Source organism: Puma concolor, chromosome C2 (assembly GCF_028749965.1).
Source record: "Puma concolor isolate L17-30 chromosome C2, mPumCon1.1.hap2, whole genome shotgun sequence".
NCBI lineage: Eukaryota > Metazoa > Chordata > Mammalia > Carnivora > Felidae > Puma > Puma concolor.
In genome coordinates, this window is record NC_141675.1 from 50,281,952 (window position 1) to 50,303,376 (window position 21,425).

The window sequence follows — 21,425 nt, forward strand, 5'->3', positions numbered from 1 at the left end:
GTGGCAAATCGATAATGTTTTAAACTATCTTGCATCTGCCACGTGTGTTTGTATATCTCTTCCTTCATGTTTTTTGCTGGGTACTTAGCAAACAGCCAAATTGTTGGACTCATTACTAAATATGTGTTATGTTTCCCTCCTCACTTTCTCTATGTTGAGCGTAACTGTACCTAGTGTACTATCTTTTAATATAGTGAATGTATTAATTGATTTTGTTGCTAGGTGATAATAGATAAGGTGCTATAGCTCTAATCTATTTGAAGATAGGTGAATGAGCTATTCATAGCTTCCTAGAATCATTTATCTTCTGCTTGACTTAAAAAAAAAATGCTGTTTTCATTCAGTTTTCTAAAGAACCATAAACTTTCCTTTTTTGGGTTTTTCCATGTTTTGGGTAAAGCTCATTTTGGTGGACTATTAATAGTGTTACTTACTTTCTTGATTTTTTAAGTAATCTCTACACCCAATGTGGGCTTCAAACTCATGACCCCAAAATCAAGAATTACATGCTCCAAAGACTGAGCCAGCCAAAGGCCCTCCTCACTTAATTCATTTTGACTTAAGTTTCATTTTTATTTCTTTTTCTTTTCTTTTCTTTTCTTTTTTTTTTTTTTTTTTATATTTTAAGTAATCTGTACACTCAACATGAAGCTCAGACTTAACTCTCAGATCAAGAGTTACATGCTCTACTGACTGAGCTAGTCAGGCGCCCCTTAAATTTCCTTTTTACTTTAAAACTACATTTCCCCCTTACTGCAGTAAATCTGTAAAGTGCAGGCTGATATCGATTGATACAGGGTTAACCTGTTTTTCTTTTTTTTTTGGTGAATCCAAGAAGTCTGTTTATTTATAATTTAAGTATAGTTGACACGATGTCACATTAGTTTCAAGGTACAATATAGTGATTAGACAAGTCTATCCATGATGCGGTTACTTTTTTTTTTTTGTTTTTAATTTATTTTTGAGAGTCAGAGCATGAGTAGGGGAGGGGCAGAGAGAGAGGGAGACTTAGAATCCAAAGCAGGCTCCAGGCTCAAACTCAAACTCAGAGCCATGAGATCATGACCTGAGCTGAAGTCAGTTGCTCAATCAACTGAGCCACTTATGTTCCCCTTGTTATCATTTCTTTTAACTGCTAATTATTTTTAGTTACGGGTTTGTTATAAGGTTCTTTTTTTTTTTTTTTTTTTTAATTTGAATTAGTTAACAGTGTAGTAATGGTTTCAGGAATAGAACCCAGTGATTCATCACTTACATATAACACCCGTTGCTTGTCACAAGTACCCTCCTTGCTTCCCATCATCCATTTAGCCCACCCTACTACTCACCTCCCCTCCAGTGATCCTCAATTTGTTCTCTGTATTTAAGAGTCTCTTGGGTTTGCCTCCCTCTCTGTTTTTATCTTGTTTTTTTTTGTTTTTTTTGTTTTTAAATTTTTTTTTTCAACGTTTATTTATTTTTTGGGACAGAGAGAGACAGAGCATGAATGGGGGAGGGGCAGAGAGAGAGGGAGACACAGAATCAGAAACAGGCTCCAGGCTCCGAGCCATCAGCCCAGAGCCTGACGCGGGGCTCGAACTCACGGACCGTGAGATCGTAACCTGGCTGAAGTCGGACGCTTAACCGACTGTGCCACCCAGGCGCCCCTATCTTGTTTTATTTTTTCTTCTCTTCCCCTATGGTCATGTTTTGTTTCTTAAATTCCACATATGAGTGAAATCATACAATATTTATTTTTCTCTGACTTATTTCACTTAGCATAATATACTCTAGTTCCATCCATGTTGTTGCAAATGGCAGGATTTCATTCTTTTTGATCATACTGTGTGTAAGGTTCTTAAAGGCTCCATTGACTTGTGCCTAAATTAATTCTTAATGAATAGTTTTCTCCAAATTGGACAGATCAGAAATTTTAAAATCCAACTTATTTTTATCTGAAATAGAGACATAACCCCAGTTGATACACAAAACAGGCCGTGGCTGTCTCCTCTTTAATTTTGAGGAAGAGCAAAAATAAGTGTATCTGTTCAAAGATTATCATTTTTCAAAACAGCCAAATGGCTCAAAATAATTATATGAACTGAAGCTATTCATTGCCAAAATACATTTGAAATCCAGTGCTTATCCATTTCATAATGGAGAGGTTGTTGTTTACATTCATCTGTATCCCAAGTGACTAGTCTTGAGAACCATTTTAGGAGTCATGGTGGTATATGATACTGCAAGAGGTTTTTTTAAAATCTAAAGATCTGGTTAAAATTTAAAGTTTTTCTGTCTTCTAATTCTACAATTCTGGGGCTCCCCTTCATTAATCCTAAACAACAATGATGACAGCAGTTAGTAAACCCAAAACATTGTTTTGGCTTTAATATTCTTTTATCTTCTTGCTTTATTTTTAATTAATTTTTTTAACTTCTTAATATTCAGACCTCTTTCAGATTTTCTCATAATATAAAAAAATGTCTTTTTATAGTTGATTTGTCTGAATCAGGGTCAGAGAAAGTCCATGCGTTGCATTTGATAAATGTTACTGACATTTCCTTTAATCCATGCCTTTGTTTGGCATGAGAAGTAGAGATACACATTGCTACCGGGTTGTCTTTGTTTCTAGGCCTTTTCAGTGAACAAAGTTAGTCAAAATGTATTCTTTTAGAAAAAACAAAATCAGTGTACATTCTTATTTCCAATTAAAATGAATGTTTATAGGGTTTTTATCTAACTCCTTTGATTTTGCATCTCCTTACTGTGAGGCTAAAAATCTCAATTCCTAATTATGTTAATTATTTAATATTTATTTTACCCTGTGATATGTATGTATTTATACTCTCTAGCTGCAAAATAACACTACCAGTATTAGTACTATCACTTTTTGGTAGAAAACTACTGAATATTTAGTTCTCTGAAATGCCTTTTGTTCTTAAGATATTTCCTAACAGGTAAAATTTTGAAATTAGTATTTTGTAGCTTCTTGAAATTATTTTTTATGTGTGTGGTTATACCACCAACTTTATTTTTTCAGTTTTTAAATTTTACAGATTGATTTTTTACGTTTATTTTTTCGAGAGATAGAAAACAAGCAAGTGAGGGGCAGAGAGAGAGGGAGATGCAGAATCCGAAGCAAGTTCCAGGCTCTGAGCTGTCAGCACAGAGCTGGATGCGGGGCTCGAACCCTTGAACTGTGAGATCATGACCTTAGCTGAAGTAAGGCACTTAACCCACTGAACCACCCAGGCGCCCCAACAGATTGCCTTTTTTGGTATTTAATGCTCTCATTGACTTTTTTTTTTTAATGATGCATAGAATAAATTTAAATTCCAGCAGAGTTGCACTGTTACATGTTTCTAAATTTTTTGATTTACATGTATGGTGAGCTAGTATTTCTAAAGGGAAAAAACAAACTTTAGTGATAAGATGAGTAAGTTCTCGGGATCTAATGTTCAGGGATGATGACTACAGTTAACACAGTATTGTATACTTGAAAGTTGCTAAGAGAGTAGATCTTAAATAGATGAAAAAAATGGTACCTATGCTAAATGATATGTGTTAACTAACCTTATTGTGGTAATTATTTCATAATACATGTGTATATCAGATCATCAGGTTGTATATCTTTAACTTACACAATGTCATGTCAGTTACATTTCAATAAAGCTGAAAAATAAAGCATAAGGTCTCATTGATCATGTCTCTAAGATATTTGTATGTTGTGTTTTATTTTTTGTATGTTTAGGGGCCTTCAGAAGGAAGAAATTGTTTTGCTTACCCACGGAGATAGTGTAGACAAAGTAGCTGATGGATTCAAGGTTGTGGCACGTTCTGGGAACATTGTGGCAGGTGAAAATTTTTAAACCTTTGCAGATCTCATTTCAAAAAACCTTATCTGAAAAGTCTAAAAATATGTTTCTGTATGAGGTACTCAAAAAGATTTTTTTAAGAGTTATTGTAAATGTCATAAAATTGACCATTAATTTATGAAGGGAATTCAATATTAGATTATTTAGACGTTACTTACTGGTTTGCTCTGAAATACTTAAAAAAAATGTTCGTTAATTCATTCATTTTTTAAAATTAATTAATTAATTTATAGAATTTACTTACTGTTTACATCCAAGTTAGCATATAGTACAACAATGATTTCAGGAGTAGATTCCTTAATGCTGCTTACCCATTTAGCCCATCTCCCCTCCCACAACCCCTCCAGTAACCCTCTGTTCTCTATATTTAAGAGTCTCTTCTGTTTTGTCCCCCTCCCTGTTTTTATATTATTTTTGCTTCCCTTCCCTTATGTTCATCTGTTTAGTATCTTAAATTCCTCATATGAGTGAAGTCATATGATGTTTGTCTTTCTCTAATTTTGCTTAACATAATACCCTCCAGTTCCATCCATATAGTTGCAAATGGCAAGATTTCATTTTTTTGATTGCCGTGTAATACTCGTGTGTGTGTGTGTGTGTGTGTGTGTGTGTGTGTATAGACTACATCTTTATCCATTCATCTGTTGATGAACATTTGGACTCTTTCTGTACTTTGGCTATTGTTGATAGTGCTGCTATAAACATTGGGGTGCATGTGCCCCTTTGAAACAGCACACCTGTATCCCTTGGATAAATACCTAGTAGTGCAATTGCTGGGTCGTAGGGTAGTTCTATTTTTAATTTTTTGAGGAACCTCCATGCCCTTTTCCAGAGTGGCTACACCAGTTTGCGTTCCCACCAGCAGCGCAAGAGATCTTCTCTTTCCGCATCCTTACCAACATCTGTTGTTGCCTGAGTTGTTAATGTTAGCCATTCTAACCAGTGGGAGGTGGTATCTCATTGTGGTTTTGATTTGTATTTCCCTGATGATGAGATGTTGAGCATTTTTTCATGTGTCGGTTAGCCATCTGGATGTCTTCTTTGGAGAAGTGCCTCTTCATGTCTTTTGCCCATTTCTTCACTGGATTATTTGTTTTTTGGGTGTTAATAAAAAATGTTCATTCTAATAAAAGTTCTCCAGATGCAAGATACTGCTTTTAGAGCTCAGGAAAAATTGGAGAATGGTCTGTTTTTCTGTTGTGCCTTATTCATAATTGGGTTTTTAAATGCCTTCCTTAGGTGTACATGGATATTTGCAAAACATCAGACTAAGCACTCAGGACATTTCTCTGAGCCAGGATTGGTAAACTGTGTTCTGTAGTCTGTTTCTGTATGTTCAGGACCTAAAAATGATGTTTATTGTTATTAAAGAGTTATAATAAAAGGCAGGGATTGTGTCCCATGTATGCATGTATCCCTAAGGGCCTAAAATTTTTACTATTTAGCCCTTTGTAGAAATTTTACCAATCTTTGCTTTAAACCCATTTTTATTCTTGACTTTTCTGAGGAAGAGGAATTGATTTTCTGGCAGTTTGTGATTTTTGACATGCTTACTTGGTTAGTTGTTATGTAAATAATTATCAATCCTAGAAGTAAGTAGAAAATGGGTTTATCAGTAAAGTTATTGTTTGAAATGCCACGCTTAAACAGTAAGTTGAAGAAAAGATTTGTCATGGATAAACTGAATTGAGTATTCTGCCTGCAATTAGTTAATTAGACTAGTACATTAACATAGAAATGATTGATAATGGTTTTCGTCTTGAAATGTTTTTATTTAATATAAAAGATCAACAGTGTTAGATGGCTTATGTATTTTTTTCATTCAACAAATACTTGTATACCTACTTTGTGCCAGTCACGGTTCTAGGTGCCAAGGACAGAGTAATGAACAAACTGGACAAAAGTCTCTGTTTAACATTCTAGTTGGGAGGAGGGATGGGACAGACAATACACAAATACAGAATATGTCAAGTGTCAGACGGTGTGTAAGTGCATTGAAAAAATACAGGGAAGAGAGGAGTGTTGCAGAATATGTGTGATTAGGGTTGTTACTGTTTTCTGCAGGATATTCAGGGAGGGTATTCCTATAAAATGATACTGGGCATGAAGGAAGTGTGACCCTTCTAGATAGTTGGGGGAAGAGGAGATAGTAGTACCAAGCTCCTGGGATGGGACCTTGTTTGAGGAACAGCAAGGAGACTATGTGGTTGGAGCAGAAGAAGCCTGGGGGAGAGTGGTAGAGGTGAGATGAGGGAGGTGTTTGGGGGACCAGAACACAGACCCTTTGAGACCACTATGAGCTTTTTGGCTTTACTCATAGCGAGGTAGAGTTTTGAACAAAGGAGAAACTGAATCTAATTTTAGGCTTACCTTGGCTACAATGAAGAGCAAAGAGGAATGGGTCAAATGTAGGAGTAGGGGGATCACTTAGGAGTCAATTGTAGCAATTAGGAGAGGGGAGTGTAAGGTACAGTGTGGGAGAGGTACAAGTGGTCAACAGTTACTGGTTTCTCGCATAGATCTTGTATGTACTTTGTTAGATTTATACCAAGTATTTCATTTATTTGGGTGCTAATTGTATTTTCAATTTCAAGTTCCACTTGTTCATTGTTGATGTGTAGGAAGGCAGTGAACTTTTGTGTATCAACCTTAGATCCTGCAACCCTGCTATGATCGCTTATTACTTCTAGTGTTTTTCTGTGGATTTTTTAGGATTTTCTGTATAGATGATCATGTCATCTGTGAACAAAGACAGTTTTATTTCTTCTTTCTCAACCTGCATGCCTTTTATTTTCATTCTGTTTTTTTCAGTGTTTTTTCTCATTGTTGTTCAGTTTTGGTTATTTCTATTGAGATATCCTGTAGCTGAGAGCTTCTTTCCTCAGCTCTGTCTGGTCAACTAATAAACCCATCAAAGGCATTCTTCATTTTTGTTAACAGTGCTTTTTATCCTAGCTTTTTTTTTTGATCCCTTCTTAGACTTTCCATCCCTTTGCTTACATTACCCATTTGTTTTTGCATGCTGTCTGCTTTATCCATTAGTCTTAGCTGCTTAATCACAGTTTTTTTTTAAATGTTTATTTATTTTTGAGAGAAAGAGTGATGGAGGGAGGAGCAGAGAGAGGGAGACAGAGCCTGATGTTGGGCTAGAACTCAGAAACCATGAGTTCTTAACCTGAGCCGAAGTCAGACGCTTAACTGACTGAGCTACCCAGGCGTCCCAATCCTAATTGTTTTAAAGCCTGATCTGATCATTCCAACATCCCTGCCATATCTTAGTCTGGGTATCTGGTTCTGATGCTTATGGTATCTCTTTGAACTGTGTTCTTTGCCTTTAGGATGCCTTGTAATTTTTTGTTTGTTTTGATTGTCATGCATGATGTACTAGTTAAAAGGAATTGTTGTAAATAGGCTTTTAGTATGTGATGGTAAGGTGTGGGGATAGGAAGAGTAGCTCTCAGTTTTTTAGTAAGCCTGGGTCCCTGGGCTGTGGAGTTCACAAGTACTCAGTTTTTTCTCACTGTTAGATGGAATGTGATGACTAGAGTGGGCTGGATTTGGTGATTTCCCTTCTAGCAGGTCAGTGGTCTCTGATAGAAAGCTAACTCTTTAAGTGGATTAATTAGTTTCTCCTGAGAGTAGATAGACCTAGTTAAGAAGAACAGAATGTCCTGGTATATTTTAAAATGGTTTCTTTTTCCCTCTCCCTGACATTTACTTTGAGAGCTTAGTCAGTCTCCTGGAGGTAAGATTCACAAAAGTGTCAGGGCCCGTGATGAATGGGTACTCTTGGAATTTTTCTCTCTCAGATTTTCACACTGAATCTCTAAGCAATTCATTGACTATAGTTTAAGTTTCCCTACCTCAGCAGTGGTTCTTGTGGATGTTTGCACTCATGGGTTTCTGCTATGGTAAGTTATGATTCTCTGTGTTCATCTGCAGTCTTTCCAAGGGCAGTGGTTAACTTTCTGTTTATTGTTAGGACAGAGCAGTGTCCTTCAGGTTCTTACATGCTGGACTGGATACTGGAAGCAAGACTGGGTTCTGATAGGTTTTGAAAGGAGAGACAAAGGAATTGCTGTTGGATTACATGTGGAGTGGGGAAAAAAGGGTATAATTGGGCTTTAACTCCCAAGTTTTATGACCTGAGTATCCAGAAAGGTGAAGTTTTTGTTTACCTGATGGGTAAGAATGCAGTCATGTGGATTTGTGTATTAAATTCAAGATGCCTTATTAATCATAGAAATAAAGGTATGAGTAGACATTTGTATATGTAGGTCTAGACTGTAGAGTAGAAAATTGGGCTTGAGGCATAAATTTGGGAGTATACCATCATACGGGTAGAATTTAGAGCCGTGAGAGTGATAGATCACTCCACATATAGAGAAGAGATTTAAGTGCTCAGTACTGGGCAACTTTCATTTGTAGAGATGAATAAGATGAGGAGGAACCAACAAAGATTAAGAAGGAACAGTGAAATCAGCAATGAACCAACAGAGAATGGTGTCCTAGGATAGAACCCAAGTAAAGAAAATGTGAAGTTCGTTGGTATAGTAGAATGAGTATAAGTTTGGGAGCCTGCTAGACCTGATTTAACTACTTACTTAGCTGTACATTTCTTGATATCTCAGAGCCATAAACAGGGGTAATGCATGCACATGTAAAACATTAAGCCTAACACCTGTTGCTTAATAGGCAGTCAGTAATTTCAGAAACACGTTAGCCAAGTCCATGAAGTTATATCTGCAGCTAATAATATCTAAGAAAGGAGTACTTAGAATATTCTGACAGGCCTAATACGTAAAGTTGGTAGCTGCACATTGCATATGAAAGCTACGTGGGACCGAGAGCCAAAATTGAGTTATCATTGGGGTGCCTGGGTGGCTCAGTTTGTTAAGCGTCTGACTTCGGCTCACGTCATGATCTCACAGTTCACGAGTTCGAGCCCTGCATTGGGCTCTGTGCTAACAGCTCAGAGCTTGGAGCCTGCTTCAGATTCTGTCTCTCTCTGCCCCTCCCCCACTCATGCTCTGTCTCTCTTTCTCTCTCTCAAAAATAAACATTAAAAGATTTTAAAAAATTGAGTTATCATTGTATTATGTAGACAAAGTAATCTGGGTGGAGAAGTTGAAAGTACTGTGAAATAATCTCTGTAGGACTTATTTCACTGTCATACATAAAAACCTTTGAAGAAAAATTGTGGCAATGTAGTTTTTGTTTTATGTGTTGTCTTTTTTTTCCTGTAGCTAAAAATGCACTGATTTATATCAGTTTTCACATTTATAGAGGAAGAAATTGTGAGGAATTACTATGGGTACTTAGTTGAGTCTTCAACATGAAAAAAATTTTAATTTGTGATTATTTTCTTTATAAAGGTATAGCAAATGAATCTAAAAAATTATACGGAGCACAGTTCCACCCTGAAGTTGGCCTTACAGAAAATGGGAAAGTAATACTGAAGAATTTCCTCTATGATATAGCTGGGTGCAGTGGGACCTTCACTGTGCAGAACAGAGAACTTGAGTGCATTCGAGAGATCAAAGAGAGAGTAGGCACATCAAAAGTTTTGGTAAGGAATTTACATCTGGAAGTCTACAAATTTATTTCAGTAATGTTAGAACTCAAAACTGGCTTCATCACCATAGCCCTTAAATGTTGACTGGGTGATGGGATGCTTTGTGAGTTGCACTGGTTCAGAGTGCTTTTCCAAATACCATACATACTTGTGCTAAAAGCAGCGTTTTTAAAGCTGATAGTTTTGTTTGTTTACTCAATTTGATTTTTCTTTTAATTTCACCTTTTAGGTTTTACTCAGTGGTGGAGTTGACTCAACAGTTTGTACAGCTTTGCTGAATCGTGCTTTGAACCAAGATCAAGTCATTGCCGTGCACATTGATAATGGCTTTATGAGAAAACGAGAAAGCCAGTCTGTAGAAGAGGCCCTCAAAAAGCTTGGAATTCAGGTCAAAGGTATTGATGAACCCCAGAAGAGTTAATATATATATGAGGATTTATTTAACAAATCAAATCTAACCTTATGGTTTGAATGAGCTCATTGCCTTAACCAAGTACAGGTTTCTCAATAAGCTTATAGTTATGTTATTTACATTATAAGTGTCTGGTTCAAGGGGCGCCTGGGTGGCTCAGTTAGTTAAGCATCTGACTTCGGCTCAGGTCATGATCTTGCGGTTCGTGGGTTCTAGCCTTGCTTCAGGCTCTGTGCTGACAGCTCAGAGCCTGGAGCCTGCTTCTGGTTCTGTGTCTCCCTCTTTCTGCCCCTCTCCTGCTCATGCTTGTTTCTATCTCTCAGAAATAAATAAAACCTTAAAAAAAATTTATGAGTATCCAGTTCAAGAGGTGTCCCAGTATAAATTTTAAAACTGTTGACTATTCCTAATGTTATATACAGGTAACTAAAATTTCAGCTACCATTTTGTTCTCTTCTGTTCATTTCTCTTTTTGGGTTATCTTTTCCCATCTGTAATATTATTTATGGATGAGAATTTTCAAGTTTTCCTACAAGTATGGATGTACAGATTATTTTACAGACTGAAAGGCTTATACAGAGGAGTGAAGAGTCTATGGTCATCTTTTTTTTTTTTTTTAATGTTTATTTCTGAGACAGAGCATGAGTGGGGGAGGGGCAGAGAGAGGGGGAGACACAGAATCCAAAGCAGGCTCCAGGCTCTGAGCTGTCAGCACAGAGCCCAACGCAGTGCTCAAACTTACAAACCGTGAGATCATGACCTGAGCCGAAGTCGGTCGCTCAACCGACTGAGCCACCCAGCCACCCGTATGGTCATCTTTTTTCCTAGTTTTTTTTTGAGAAACCATTGATAACACATCACTGTAAGTTTAAGACAATAGCATGATGATTTGATTTTACATGTATTGAAAGGATTATCACAGTAGTTCCAGTTTATATCCATCTTCTCATATAGGGACAGTAAAATTAAAAAGGAAAAAAATTTTTATGACATGAACCCTTAGGATTTACTCTTAACTTTTCTGTGTATTATTCAGCAGTATTAGCTATAATTGTCATGTTGTACAATATAGCCTTAGTGCTTACTCATCTTATAATTGGAAGTTTGTATCTTTTAACCTAACCTTCTTCCCAATTCCCCTTCTTCCCACCCTCCACCTCTGATAGTAAGTCTGATCTCTTTTTCTATGAGTTTGGTTTTTTTGGAGTCAACATATAAGTGAGATCATACAGTATTTGTCTTTCTCTGTGTGACTTATTTCTCTTAATACATATAAGGTCCATGCATGCTGTCACAAATGGGTAGGATTTTCTTGTTTTTTTTAATGGATGAATAATTTTCCATTGTATATATGTACCACATCTTTATTTACCCATTGGTGGACGCTTACTTAGGTTGTCTCCATATCTTAGCTATTGGAAGTTATGCTGCTATGAACATGGGAATACAGATCTCTTTTTGAGTGCTTTCATTTCCTTTGGATATATCCCAGAATTAGAATTGCTGGATCGCATGGTAGTTTTATTTTTAACTTTTTGAGGATCCTCCAAACTCTTTTCTTTAAATTTTTTTTTTTTAAATGTTTGTTTATTTTTGAGAGAGACAGAGACAGAATGCGAGTGGGTTAGGGGCAGAGAGAGTGAGAAGAGAGACACAGAATCTGAAGCAGGCTCCAGGCTCCGAGCTGTCAGCACAGATCCTGACGTGGGACTTGAACTCATGAGCTGTGAGATCATTTCCTGAACTGAAGTCGGATGCTCAACTGACTGAGCCACCTAGACGCCCCCCTCCAAACTCCCTTCTATAGAGACTGTACCAATTTACAATCCTAACAACATTGCACAAGGATCCCTTTTCTCCACATCCTCGCATTTGTTAATCTCGTCTTTTTGATAATGGCCATTCTGACAGGAATGAGGTAATACCTCGTTGTAGTTCTCATTAGCATTTATCTAATAGCTAGTGATATTGAGCTTCTTTCTGGGTACCTGTTGACCTTTTGTATATCTTCTTTGGAGAAATATCTATTCAGATCCTCTGTTTTTTCATTGGGTTATTTGTGTTTTTGCTATTGAATTGTAGAAGTTCTTTACATATTTTGGATATTAACCCCCCTTATCAGATACATGGTTTGCAAACATTTTTTCTCATTCTGTAGGTTGCCTTCTTTTTTTTTTTAATGTTTGTTTATTTTGAGAGAGAGAGAGAGAGTGGGGGGGGGGGGCAGAGAGAGAGAGGGGGAGAGAGGGAATCCCAAGCAGCAGAGAATCTGCTCAGCACGGAGACAAGCTGCGGGGCTCCATTTCAAGACTGTGAGATCATGACCTTAGCTGAAATCAAGAGTCAGAAGTTTAACTGACTGAGCCTTCCAGACACCCCTGTGGGTTTTTACTTTATTGATGGGTTTCTTTTGTTGTGCAGAAGTTCTTCAGTTGGATATAGTCCCACTTGTTCATTTTTGATCTGTTCTTGTGCTTTAAGGGTCCTGTGCAAAAATTCATTATCAAGACCCGTGTCAAGGAACTTTATTTCTGTGTTTTCTTTCATGGTTTCAGGTCTTATATATTTAGGTTTTTAATCTATGTTGAGTTAACTTTTCTGAGTAGTAAAAGGCAGGGGTCCAGTTTCATTCTTTTACATTTATATATTCCATCACCATTTATTGAACAGACTGTCTTTTCTCTATTGAGTATTCCTGGCTCTCTTATCAAATATTAGTTGATTGTGTATGCTTGGGTTTATTTCTGGGCTCTTGATTCTGTTTTTTGTCTTGTCTGTTTTTATGCTGATACCATATACTGTTTGGATGAATATAGTTTTATAGGATAGCTAGAAATTAGGAAGTGTGATACTTCTGCTTTGTTCTTCTTTCTCAGGATTTCTTTAGCTATTTGGGGTTTTTTGTAGTTAACACATATTTTAGGGGTGTTTTTTCTACTTCTGTTTAAAAAAACCCATTGGGTTCTTGGTAGGGGTTGCATTAAATCTGTAGATGGCTTTTGGTAGTATTGACATTTTAACAGTATTTTTCTAATCCATTTATTCATTAATTTTCCATTTGTGTCTTCTTTGATTTCTTAAATCAACATCTTGTAGTTTTCATAGTAGAGATCTTTCACCTTCTTAGTTAAATTAAGTATTACTGTTTTTGATACTGTTGTAAATGGGATTGATTTCTCTATTTTTTTTGAAAATTTGTTGTTGGGGCGCCTGGGTGGCTCAGTCGGTTAAGCGGCCGACTTTGGCTCAGGTCATGATCTCGCGATCCGTGAGTTCGAGCCCCACGTCGGGCTCTGTGCTGACAGCTCAGAGCCTGGAGCCTGTTTCGGATTCTGTGTCTCCCTCTCTCTGGCCGTCCCCCATTCATGCTCTGTCTCTCTCTGTCTCAAAAATAAATAAACGTTAAAAAAAACAAAAAAAAAAAGAAAATTTGTTGTTAACATATAGAGACACTACTGATTTTTGTATGTTCTGTATCTTGCAACTTTACTGAATTCATTGATCAGATCTAAGTTTTTTGGTTCAGTCTTTAGGGTTTTCTCAATATAAAGTCATGTTACCTGTAAATCCAGACAGTTTGATTTTTTTTCCTTTCCAATTCTGATATCTTTTATTTCTTTTTCTTGCCTGATTTTTCTAGCTAGGACTTGTAGTACTTATGTTGAATAGGATTGATAAGGGTGGGCACCCTTGTATTGTTTCTGGTCTTAGAGGGAAAGCTTAACTTTACACCGTCTAGTATGATATAACTGTGGGCTTGTTGTATGTGGCCTTTATTATGGTGAGATATGTTAACTCCTGTGCCTAATTTGTTAATAGTCACTTTTTTTTAATTTAATTTTTTTAATTTTTTAATTTTATATCCAAGTTAGTATATAGTACAATAATGATTTCAGGAGTAGATTCCAGTGATTCATTCCCTATGTGTAACACCCATTGCTCATCCCACAAGTGTCCTTCTTAATGACCCTTACCCATTTAGCCCATCTCCCACCCATTATCCCTCCAGTAACCCTCAGTTCTCTGTATTTAAGAATCTCTTATGTTTTGTCCCCCTCCCTGTTTTTATATTCTTTTTGCTTCCCTTCCCTTATGTTCATCTGTTATGTATCTTAAATTCCACATATGGGTGAAGTCATATGATATTTGTCTTTCTCTGACTTCGCTTAGCATAATACCCTCTAGTTCCATCCACATTGTTGCAAATGGCAAGATTTCATTGCTGAGTAATACTCCATTGTATATCTATATATACCACATCTTCTTTATCCATTCATCTGTTGATGGACATTTGGGCTCTTTCCATACTTTGGCTGTTGTCAATAGCGCTGCTATAAACATTGGGGTGCACGTGCCCCTTCAAAACAGCACGCCTATATCCCTTGGATAAATACCTAGTAGTGCAGTTGCTGGATCTTTGGGTAGTTCTATTTTTAACTTTTTGAGGAACCTGGTCCCTTTTTTTTAAGTCCACTAGTAAATTTTTAGTTTTTTTTTTAATGTTTATTTTTGAGAGAGAGAGACAAAGCATGAGCGGGGTGGGGGGTGGGGGGGTGGGGGGAGGGTGGGAGGTGAGAAGAGGGAGAGCCAAAGCACAGAGCTGTCAGCACAGAGCCCGACATGGGGCTGGAACTCATGAACCATGAGATCATGACCTCAACCGAAGTCAGATGCTTAACTGAGCCACCAGACACCCCTAAACTTCTTAGGTTTTAACTGCATTTATGTTTGTAGCTATCTTTAATACTTTTTTTTGTTTTTAATGATTATTTTCAAGAGAGAGTTTGTGACCATGAGCAGAGGAAGGACAGAGAGAGGGAGAGGGCCTGAAGCAGGCCCCAGGCTCCACGCTGTCAGCACAGAGCCCAATGTGGGGCTCAAATCCATGAACTGTGAGATCATGACCTGAGCTGAAGTCAGAGGCTTAACAGCTGAGCCACCCAGGCGCCCATATCTTTAATACTTTTTAAAAACAGGGTGTAATCAGTAGTTACATTGAAATCAAGTCCATACTTTAATGATACAAACCATGCATATTATTGAATTAGTTGGAATTGATGCCAGAAGGTTGACTGTAAAATGAAGACTTGTCGTTAAACACGAAGTGAAGACGAGTCTATTTCTTTCTCTTTTGAAGCTTCACTAAAATAACATTACAGGCATAAAACAAATATAATGCTACAGGACAAGGAATAGGGGAGGTGATAGCAGTCTAATGGTGTAACAAAATGTTGGAAGGTGGAAAGCAAATGGATTATGTGGATTTTCTCTGATAAGCTAATGGCTCTTGACCAGGATGCCTCACTAGCCAAGCTTTTTCCAAAATCCTGGAATGGACCCTAGGAGTGTCTTTACATATTTCTATATTGTTGTGAAAGATGCAAGTAAGATATTTTAATAAATTGTAGTTAATTCATTTTGTCTTTCCACCATAACTTGAGCTTTGTTGCATGGTGTTGAAGTGACTGCAGGCATTTTGGGATTAGGCTAAGAAAAAGTTGAGTTGGGGACACATTTAGTTTGGGTTTAGTGGCATATATGTGATTTGTAATCATTTCTATGTGTAGTTTGTGTTAACCATCCTAATATTAACTTGTGATTTAAAAAAAAAAAAAAAAACCTTGTGGTTATTCATTCTTTTTCTTTAAATTTTTTTTTTTTTTTTAACATTTACTTGTTTTTGAGAGAGAGATAGAGCATGAGCTGGGGAGGGGCAGACAGAGAGGGAGACACAGAATCTGAAGCAGGCTCTGAGCTGTCAGCACAGACCCTGAAGCGGGGCTCGAACCCATGAACTGTGAGATCATGACCTGAGCTGAAGTCATACATTGAACTGACTGAGCCACCCAGGTGCTCCTCATTCTTTTTCTTGAAGGGAGCCTCCAAGTTGTAAAAGTTTTATCCTCACAAAAACTTGCATCTGTCCCTGGTAACTGATATAGTAGAATGGAGGACTCTCAAACTTTGGTGGGAGGGGTGTTAAGGGGAGGAAGGTAACAAAGTTGAGACTTGTGGGGAGGCTCAGGGTTGACTTCCCAGTGTGGTGTGGTTCTCTGGGTGATCCTAAAACCGATTGGTTGAATACCTGAGAAGGAGATCCTTTTCCTTAACACAGGAATAAACTGCTTCTATCCCTCCACATCATAAGACTATATTTACTCTCTACAGAGGCTAAATAAAATACACTCTGGATTTGGGCATATCAATACCAGGCATAGTTGAGGGTAGAAATAAGATTCTACAGTAGAAACAGTAAGATTAAGCAAAAATCTGTGTACTGAATGGCTACTCCCTCTCCTTGCCACTTTCTGTGTTCCATTATCAGAATGCTGATAGGCAGGAGATTTAGGGTGTCTATTCTGGGGTAATTAACCAGTTTAAGAGAAAGAGCTACAAATTCACGGCTGTATCCCAGTGAAATGACCAGCTGTATTTCGGTGAAACTCACCAGTTGTTCAGCCTTTCTACCAAGTAGAGATCTTAGTCAATTTTTAAGTATCTTGCTCTTTAAAAATAAAAGGACAGGGGCGCCTGGGTGGCTTGGTCGGTTAAGCGTCCGACTTCGGCTCAGGTCATGATCTCACGGTCCGTGAGTTCGAGCTCCGCGTTGGGCTCTGTGCTGACAGCTCAGAGCCTGGAGCCTGTTTCAGATTCTGTGTCTCCCTCTCTCTCTGCCCCTCCCCTGTTCATGCTCTGTCTCTCTCTGTCTCAAAAATAAATAAACGTTAAAAAAAAAATTAAAAAATAAAAATAAATAAAATAAAAATAAAAGGACAGCCAGAGATTGCTATACATATATGTTGATAAACATCAGTTTTTCAAGAGACTAGTTAATTCAGTGTGCAATTCTGAGGACTTTGACCCTTCTATATGAACCACTGCTTTCAGTTCCCTTGGGGCTATGCTTCTTCCTTTAGCTTTTCCTTATTGCTCTGGTGGGGCATTGAATACAGGGAATGCAGCCACCATAATTTATAATGTCATGGCCTTGGATTATTAAATGCCACAGGATTCTCAAAAGAACAAAATTTAATGAGTGCCTATGTCTGGAGACTGTTCATCGTGGTTTGTTGGTAGTTCTGTAATATGTAGGCAAGGTAAGTTGTGATCAAAAGATCCATCTAGGTTTTCTTTCTGTGGTTTGACCTGTTATTTATGGTTTTTAAAAATGTTCTATTGTAAAATGTGCTTCTCCCTCTCCTTCAGTGATAAATGCTGCTCATTCCTTCTACAATGGGACAACAACTCTACCAATATCAGATGAAGATAGAACTCCACGAAAAAGAATTAGCAAAACGTTAAATATGACTACAAGTCCTGAAGAGAAAAGAAAAATTATTGGAGATACTTTTGTTAAGGTACCTTTTTGATATCCACATTGTATGCTATTTTTGATGTGAATTTTACTATTTGTTTCCTTGTTATATCAAATAACCAAGTTTACTACCTAATTTTAATTCTTTTTTTGGTTAAGAATTTTAGTGTATGTTGCTATTATACTGATTGGTGAAACTATTTTATGTTTTAAAAAACCATGTTTACTTATTTTGCCAGTCTATTGTTTTAACTATTTAAGAATAGATATTTTTAATTGATGTTAGACTTCAGTTCTTTGGATATTTCAATGGCTACTTTTCAGGCTTTGAATGTTTGCATACCTTTTTGAATCTCTAAAGCATATGTTCTTAATTTACTTCTGGGAGTTGGTGCAGATTTTATCTCTTGGTCAGGATTGTAAAAGGACTCTGAGAAATTTTGCTGACAGTATAAAAAAGACTGCTATCTTTTTAAAAGATTTGTCTCCTAAAAGGCTGTTTTACTCCTCTTGGTTATAGATCGCCAATGAAGTGATTGGAGAAATGAACCTGAAACCAGAGGAGGTTTTCCTCGCCCAAGGTACTTTACGGCCTGATTTAATTGAAAGTGCTTCCCTTGTTGCAAGTGGCAAAGCTGAACTCATCAAAACCCATCACAATGACACAGAGCTTATCAGAAAGTTGAGAGAAGAGGTAAAAGCTTGTGAGAACTTTAACATAAAGCCTTTCTCCCTCTCGCTCATCCCTCCCTGAATCATTTTTAATTGTACAGTTCAGTAATGTTAAGTATATTTGCATTGTTATGAGACAGAGCTCCATAACATTTTCATCTTGTAAAACTGAAACTTTATATACCCACTGAACAACAGCTACCCTCCTTTTCTTCTTCCCAACACCTGGTAATCACCATTCTACTACTTTAGATACTCCATATTTGTGACTGGCTTATTTCATTTAGCTTAGGCCCTCAGGGTTCATCCATGTTGTAGCATGTGACAGGATTGCCTTCCTTTTTAAGGCTAAATAATATTTTTTTGTATGTGTACACATTTTGTTCATTTATCTGTCAGTGGACATTTGGGTTGCTTCCACTTTTGCCTATTGTGAATTGTGTTGTTATGAACATGAATTGGCAAATATCTCTTGGAGACCCTGCTGTCAGTATTTTTGGCTATATACAAGAAAGGCTGGATCACGGTAGCTCTATTTTTTTTTAAAGGTGTTATTTTTAAGTAATCTCCATGCCCAACATGGGGCTTAAACTTCTAACCCTAAGATTGAGTTGCATGCTCTACTAAGTGAGCCAGCTAGGTGCCCCATTATAGTTCTTTTTTTAATTTTTAAAAGGAACTTCTTAATATTTCCATGGCAATTAAACCATATTCTAGTCCACCAGCAATGCACAAGTGTTGCTGTTTGTCCACACTTTACCAACAATTGTTACTCCCCCCACATTTTTTTTTTTTTTTTTTTTTTTTTTGGTAATTCACACTCATTAGGATGGCTATTATCTGTCTTTATTTCATGCATCTTAGTGGATGTGAAGTGGTATCTGTGATTTTGACTTGCATTTCCTTAATAACTAATGATGTTGATCATGCTTTTACATGCTTATTAGCCATTTGTGTATCTTCTTAGGAGAAATATCCAGATCTTCTGCACATTTATAAAAAAGTTTATTGATTTATTTTTATTTTTAAAACTTTTTAAAAGTTTGTTTATTCGTTTTTGAGAGAGAGTGACCAGGGAAGGGGCAGAGAGAGAATCCCAAGCTGACAGCACAGAGCCCAGTGTGGGGCTTGACTTATGAACTGTGAGATCATGACCTGAGCTGAAATTAAGAGTTGGATGTTTAACTAATTGAGTCACACAGCCGCCCCAAAAGTTTATTTATTTTTGAGACAGAGAGAAAGAGAGTGCACACATGAACGTGAGTAAGGGAGGGGCAGAGAGAGAATCCCAAGTAGGGCTCCATCTCACAAACCGTGAGATCGTGACCTGAGCTTAAATCAAGAGTCAGATGCTTAACAGGTGCCCCCAGATCTTTTGCACATTTTTAATTGGTTTGTCTTTTTATTATTGAATTGCAAGTGTTCTTTATGTATTCTAATTATAGATCCTTTATCAAGTATGATTAGGTTGTCTTTTCATTACTTGATAGTATCATTTGGAGAGCTTTAATTTCAAAACACTAGTATGGTATTTTTGTTTTTAATTAAAATTGTTTTTTTAATGTTTATTTATTCTTGAAAGATAAAGACAGAGTGTGAGCAGGGGAGAGGCAGAGAGAGAGAGGGAGACACAGAATCTGAAGCAGGCTCCAGGCTGTCAGTAGCACAGAGCTTGATGTGGGGTTCGATCTCACAAACCGTGAGATCATGACCTGAGCTGAAGTCGGATGCCTAACGAACTGAGCCACCCAGGCGCCCATTAATTTTTTTTTTTAATGTTTGTTTATTTTTGAGAGAGAGAGACAGAGCGTGAGCAGGGGAGGGGCAGAAAGAGAGGGAGACACAGAATCTGAAGCAGGCCCCAGGCCCTGAGCTGTCAGCACAGCGCCTGATGCGGGGCTCGAACTCAAAAACTATGGGATCATGACCTGAGCCGAAGTCGGATGCTTAACTGACTGAGCCACCCAGAAGCCCCTAGTATGGTATTTTCTAATTGTCTTGTATTCTAATGAGAACTAGATCAGAGATAGTGGTTAGGACTGCTCTGATTTATTTATATTTGAAAGGTTTATGTTTAAAATGTGTTTCAAAGAGAAATATGAGGATCAGTAAAATATTTGCCTAATTTCTTATAAACATATGGGAGGAGATATACTTTAAAATACGAAATTTTAGGGGCGCCTGGGTGGCGCAGTCGGTTGAGCGTCTGACTTCAGCCAGGTCACGATCTCGCGGTCCCCGAGTTCGAGCCCCGCGTCAGGCTCTGGGCTGATGGCTCAGAGCCTGGAGCCTGTTTCCGATTCTGTGTCTCCCTCTCTCTCTGCCCCTCCCCCGTTCATGCTCTGTCTCTCTCTGTCCCAAAAATAAATAAACGTTGAAAAAAAAAAATTAAAAAAAAAAAATAAGAAATTTTAAAGAATGGTATTTTAATCTAAGGTAAAAGACAATAGGAGAGGCCAGTAATTTGTCACTCTTTATTTTCCATGTCATTTTGTTACTAATTTGTATTAATTGGCTTTCTGCCTCTGTAGGGAAAAGTAATAGAACCTCTGAAAGATTTTCATAAAGATGAAGTAAGAATTTTAGGCAGAGAACTTGGACTTCCAGAAGAGTTAGTTTCCAGGCATCCATTTCCAGGTAAGGAAAAAAAAAAAAAAAGAATTGCTCGATTTGCCGTTATACCTTCATGTTGAAGAAAAATCAGTTCAGACAATTTTGAAATAATTTTTTATCTCACGGAATATGTAACTTTAGAGAAAGGAAAGGGTGGGTAGGGGATAAAATTCTTCTTAGTATCTACTATATATACTTCATTTTCTTACATAATCATTTTCCATTGTATTTGTGTATATATTACACCAGCCCAGTGAGTCTGGCCTATGATGTTGCCATCAGATGAGAAAAACAAGGCATAGAGATATTTTAATAATATTGCCACACAAGAGCTGGGATTTATATGTTATTTCTGCTATACCATGATGTATCCCATGGAAGACCAGGTTAAAATGTGGTTCTCTGAAATCCTAAATCCTATGGTTAAATTGTCTGAATTACTTCTTTGCATAGTGCTGTATGTAACTAATTCATGAACAACAACAAAAAAAGTACTTTGTTTAATCATGTGCTGCTGTCATATAGAAAAATAACTAATTAGAGGTGGTATTGGTTTAAATTTAGGACTGAGAGTCTTAAACTGTTTTTGTTATAAGTTCTTGAGCTTGGGTAAGTCTTGTACCTCAGTTTCTGGCTCTTTGTAATAGTTATTAGGTGATGATTTGCAAGAATGGCCTAATTAAATTAAAAAAACACAGTAAAGGTTAACATTTCTGAAATACTAGTATGTGCCAGGCATTCTGCTAAATAATTTACACATACTGTCTCATTTGATCCTCACAATAGAAACTACCATTATTCTTTTTTATAGATGAGGAAATTTTAGGGGCAGAGCCCAGTTTGCCAAAAGTTAACACAGATTAGGTATGGAGCTGGGATTCTAGCCCCGATGGCTTCACCTCACAGTTTGTACTCTTAAATACCATATTGGTTCCGTAAACAGTGTTACAGAGTTATAACTCATTTGGTAATTAGTGTTGTTTG

General features: G+C 37.2%; 1 protein-coding gene across 3 annotated transcripts in view; it reads left to right on the top strand.

Moving 5' to 3' along the window:
• GMPS (guanosine monophosphate synthase) overlaps positions 1-21,425 on the top strand; it is an 80,180-nt gene that overhangs the window by 36,836 nt on the left and 21,919 nt on the right. For all 3 annotated transcript variants that reach the window (XM_086674577.1, XM_025913145.2, XM_086674578.1), the window contains exons 5-10: positions 3,731-3,834; positions 9,230-9,423; positions 9,659-9,824; positions 17,048-17,199; positions 17,677-17,850; positions 20,360-20,465. In XM_086674577.1, coding sequence (XP_086530703.1) covers positions 3,731-3,834; positions 9,230-9,423; positions 9,659-9,824; positions 17,048-17,199; positions 17,677-17,850; positions 20,360-20,465 — 896 coding nt within the window. The remainder of the gene's footprint in view (positions 1-3,730; positions 3,835-9,229; positions 9,424-9,658; positions 9,825-17,047; positions 17,200-17,676; positions 17,851-20,359; positions 20,466-21,425) is intronic.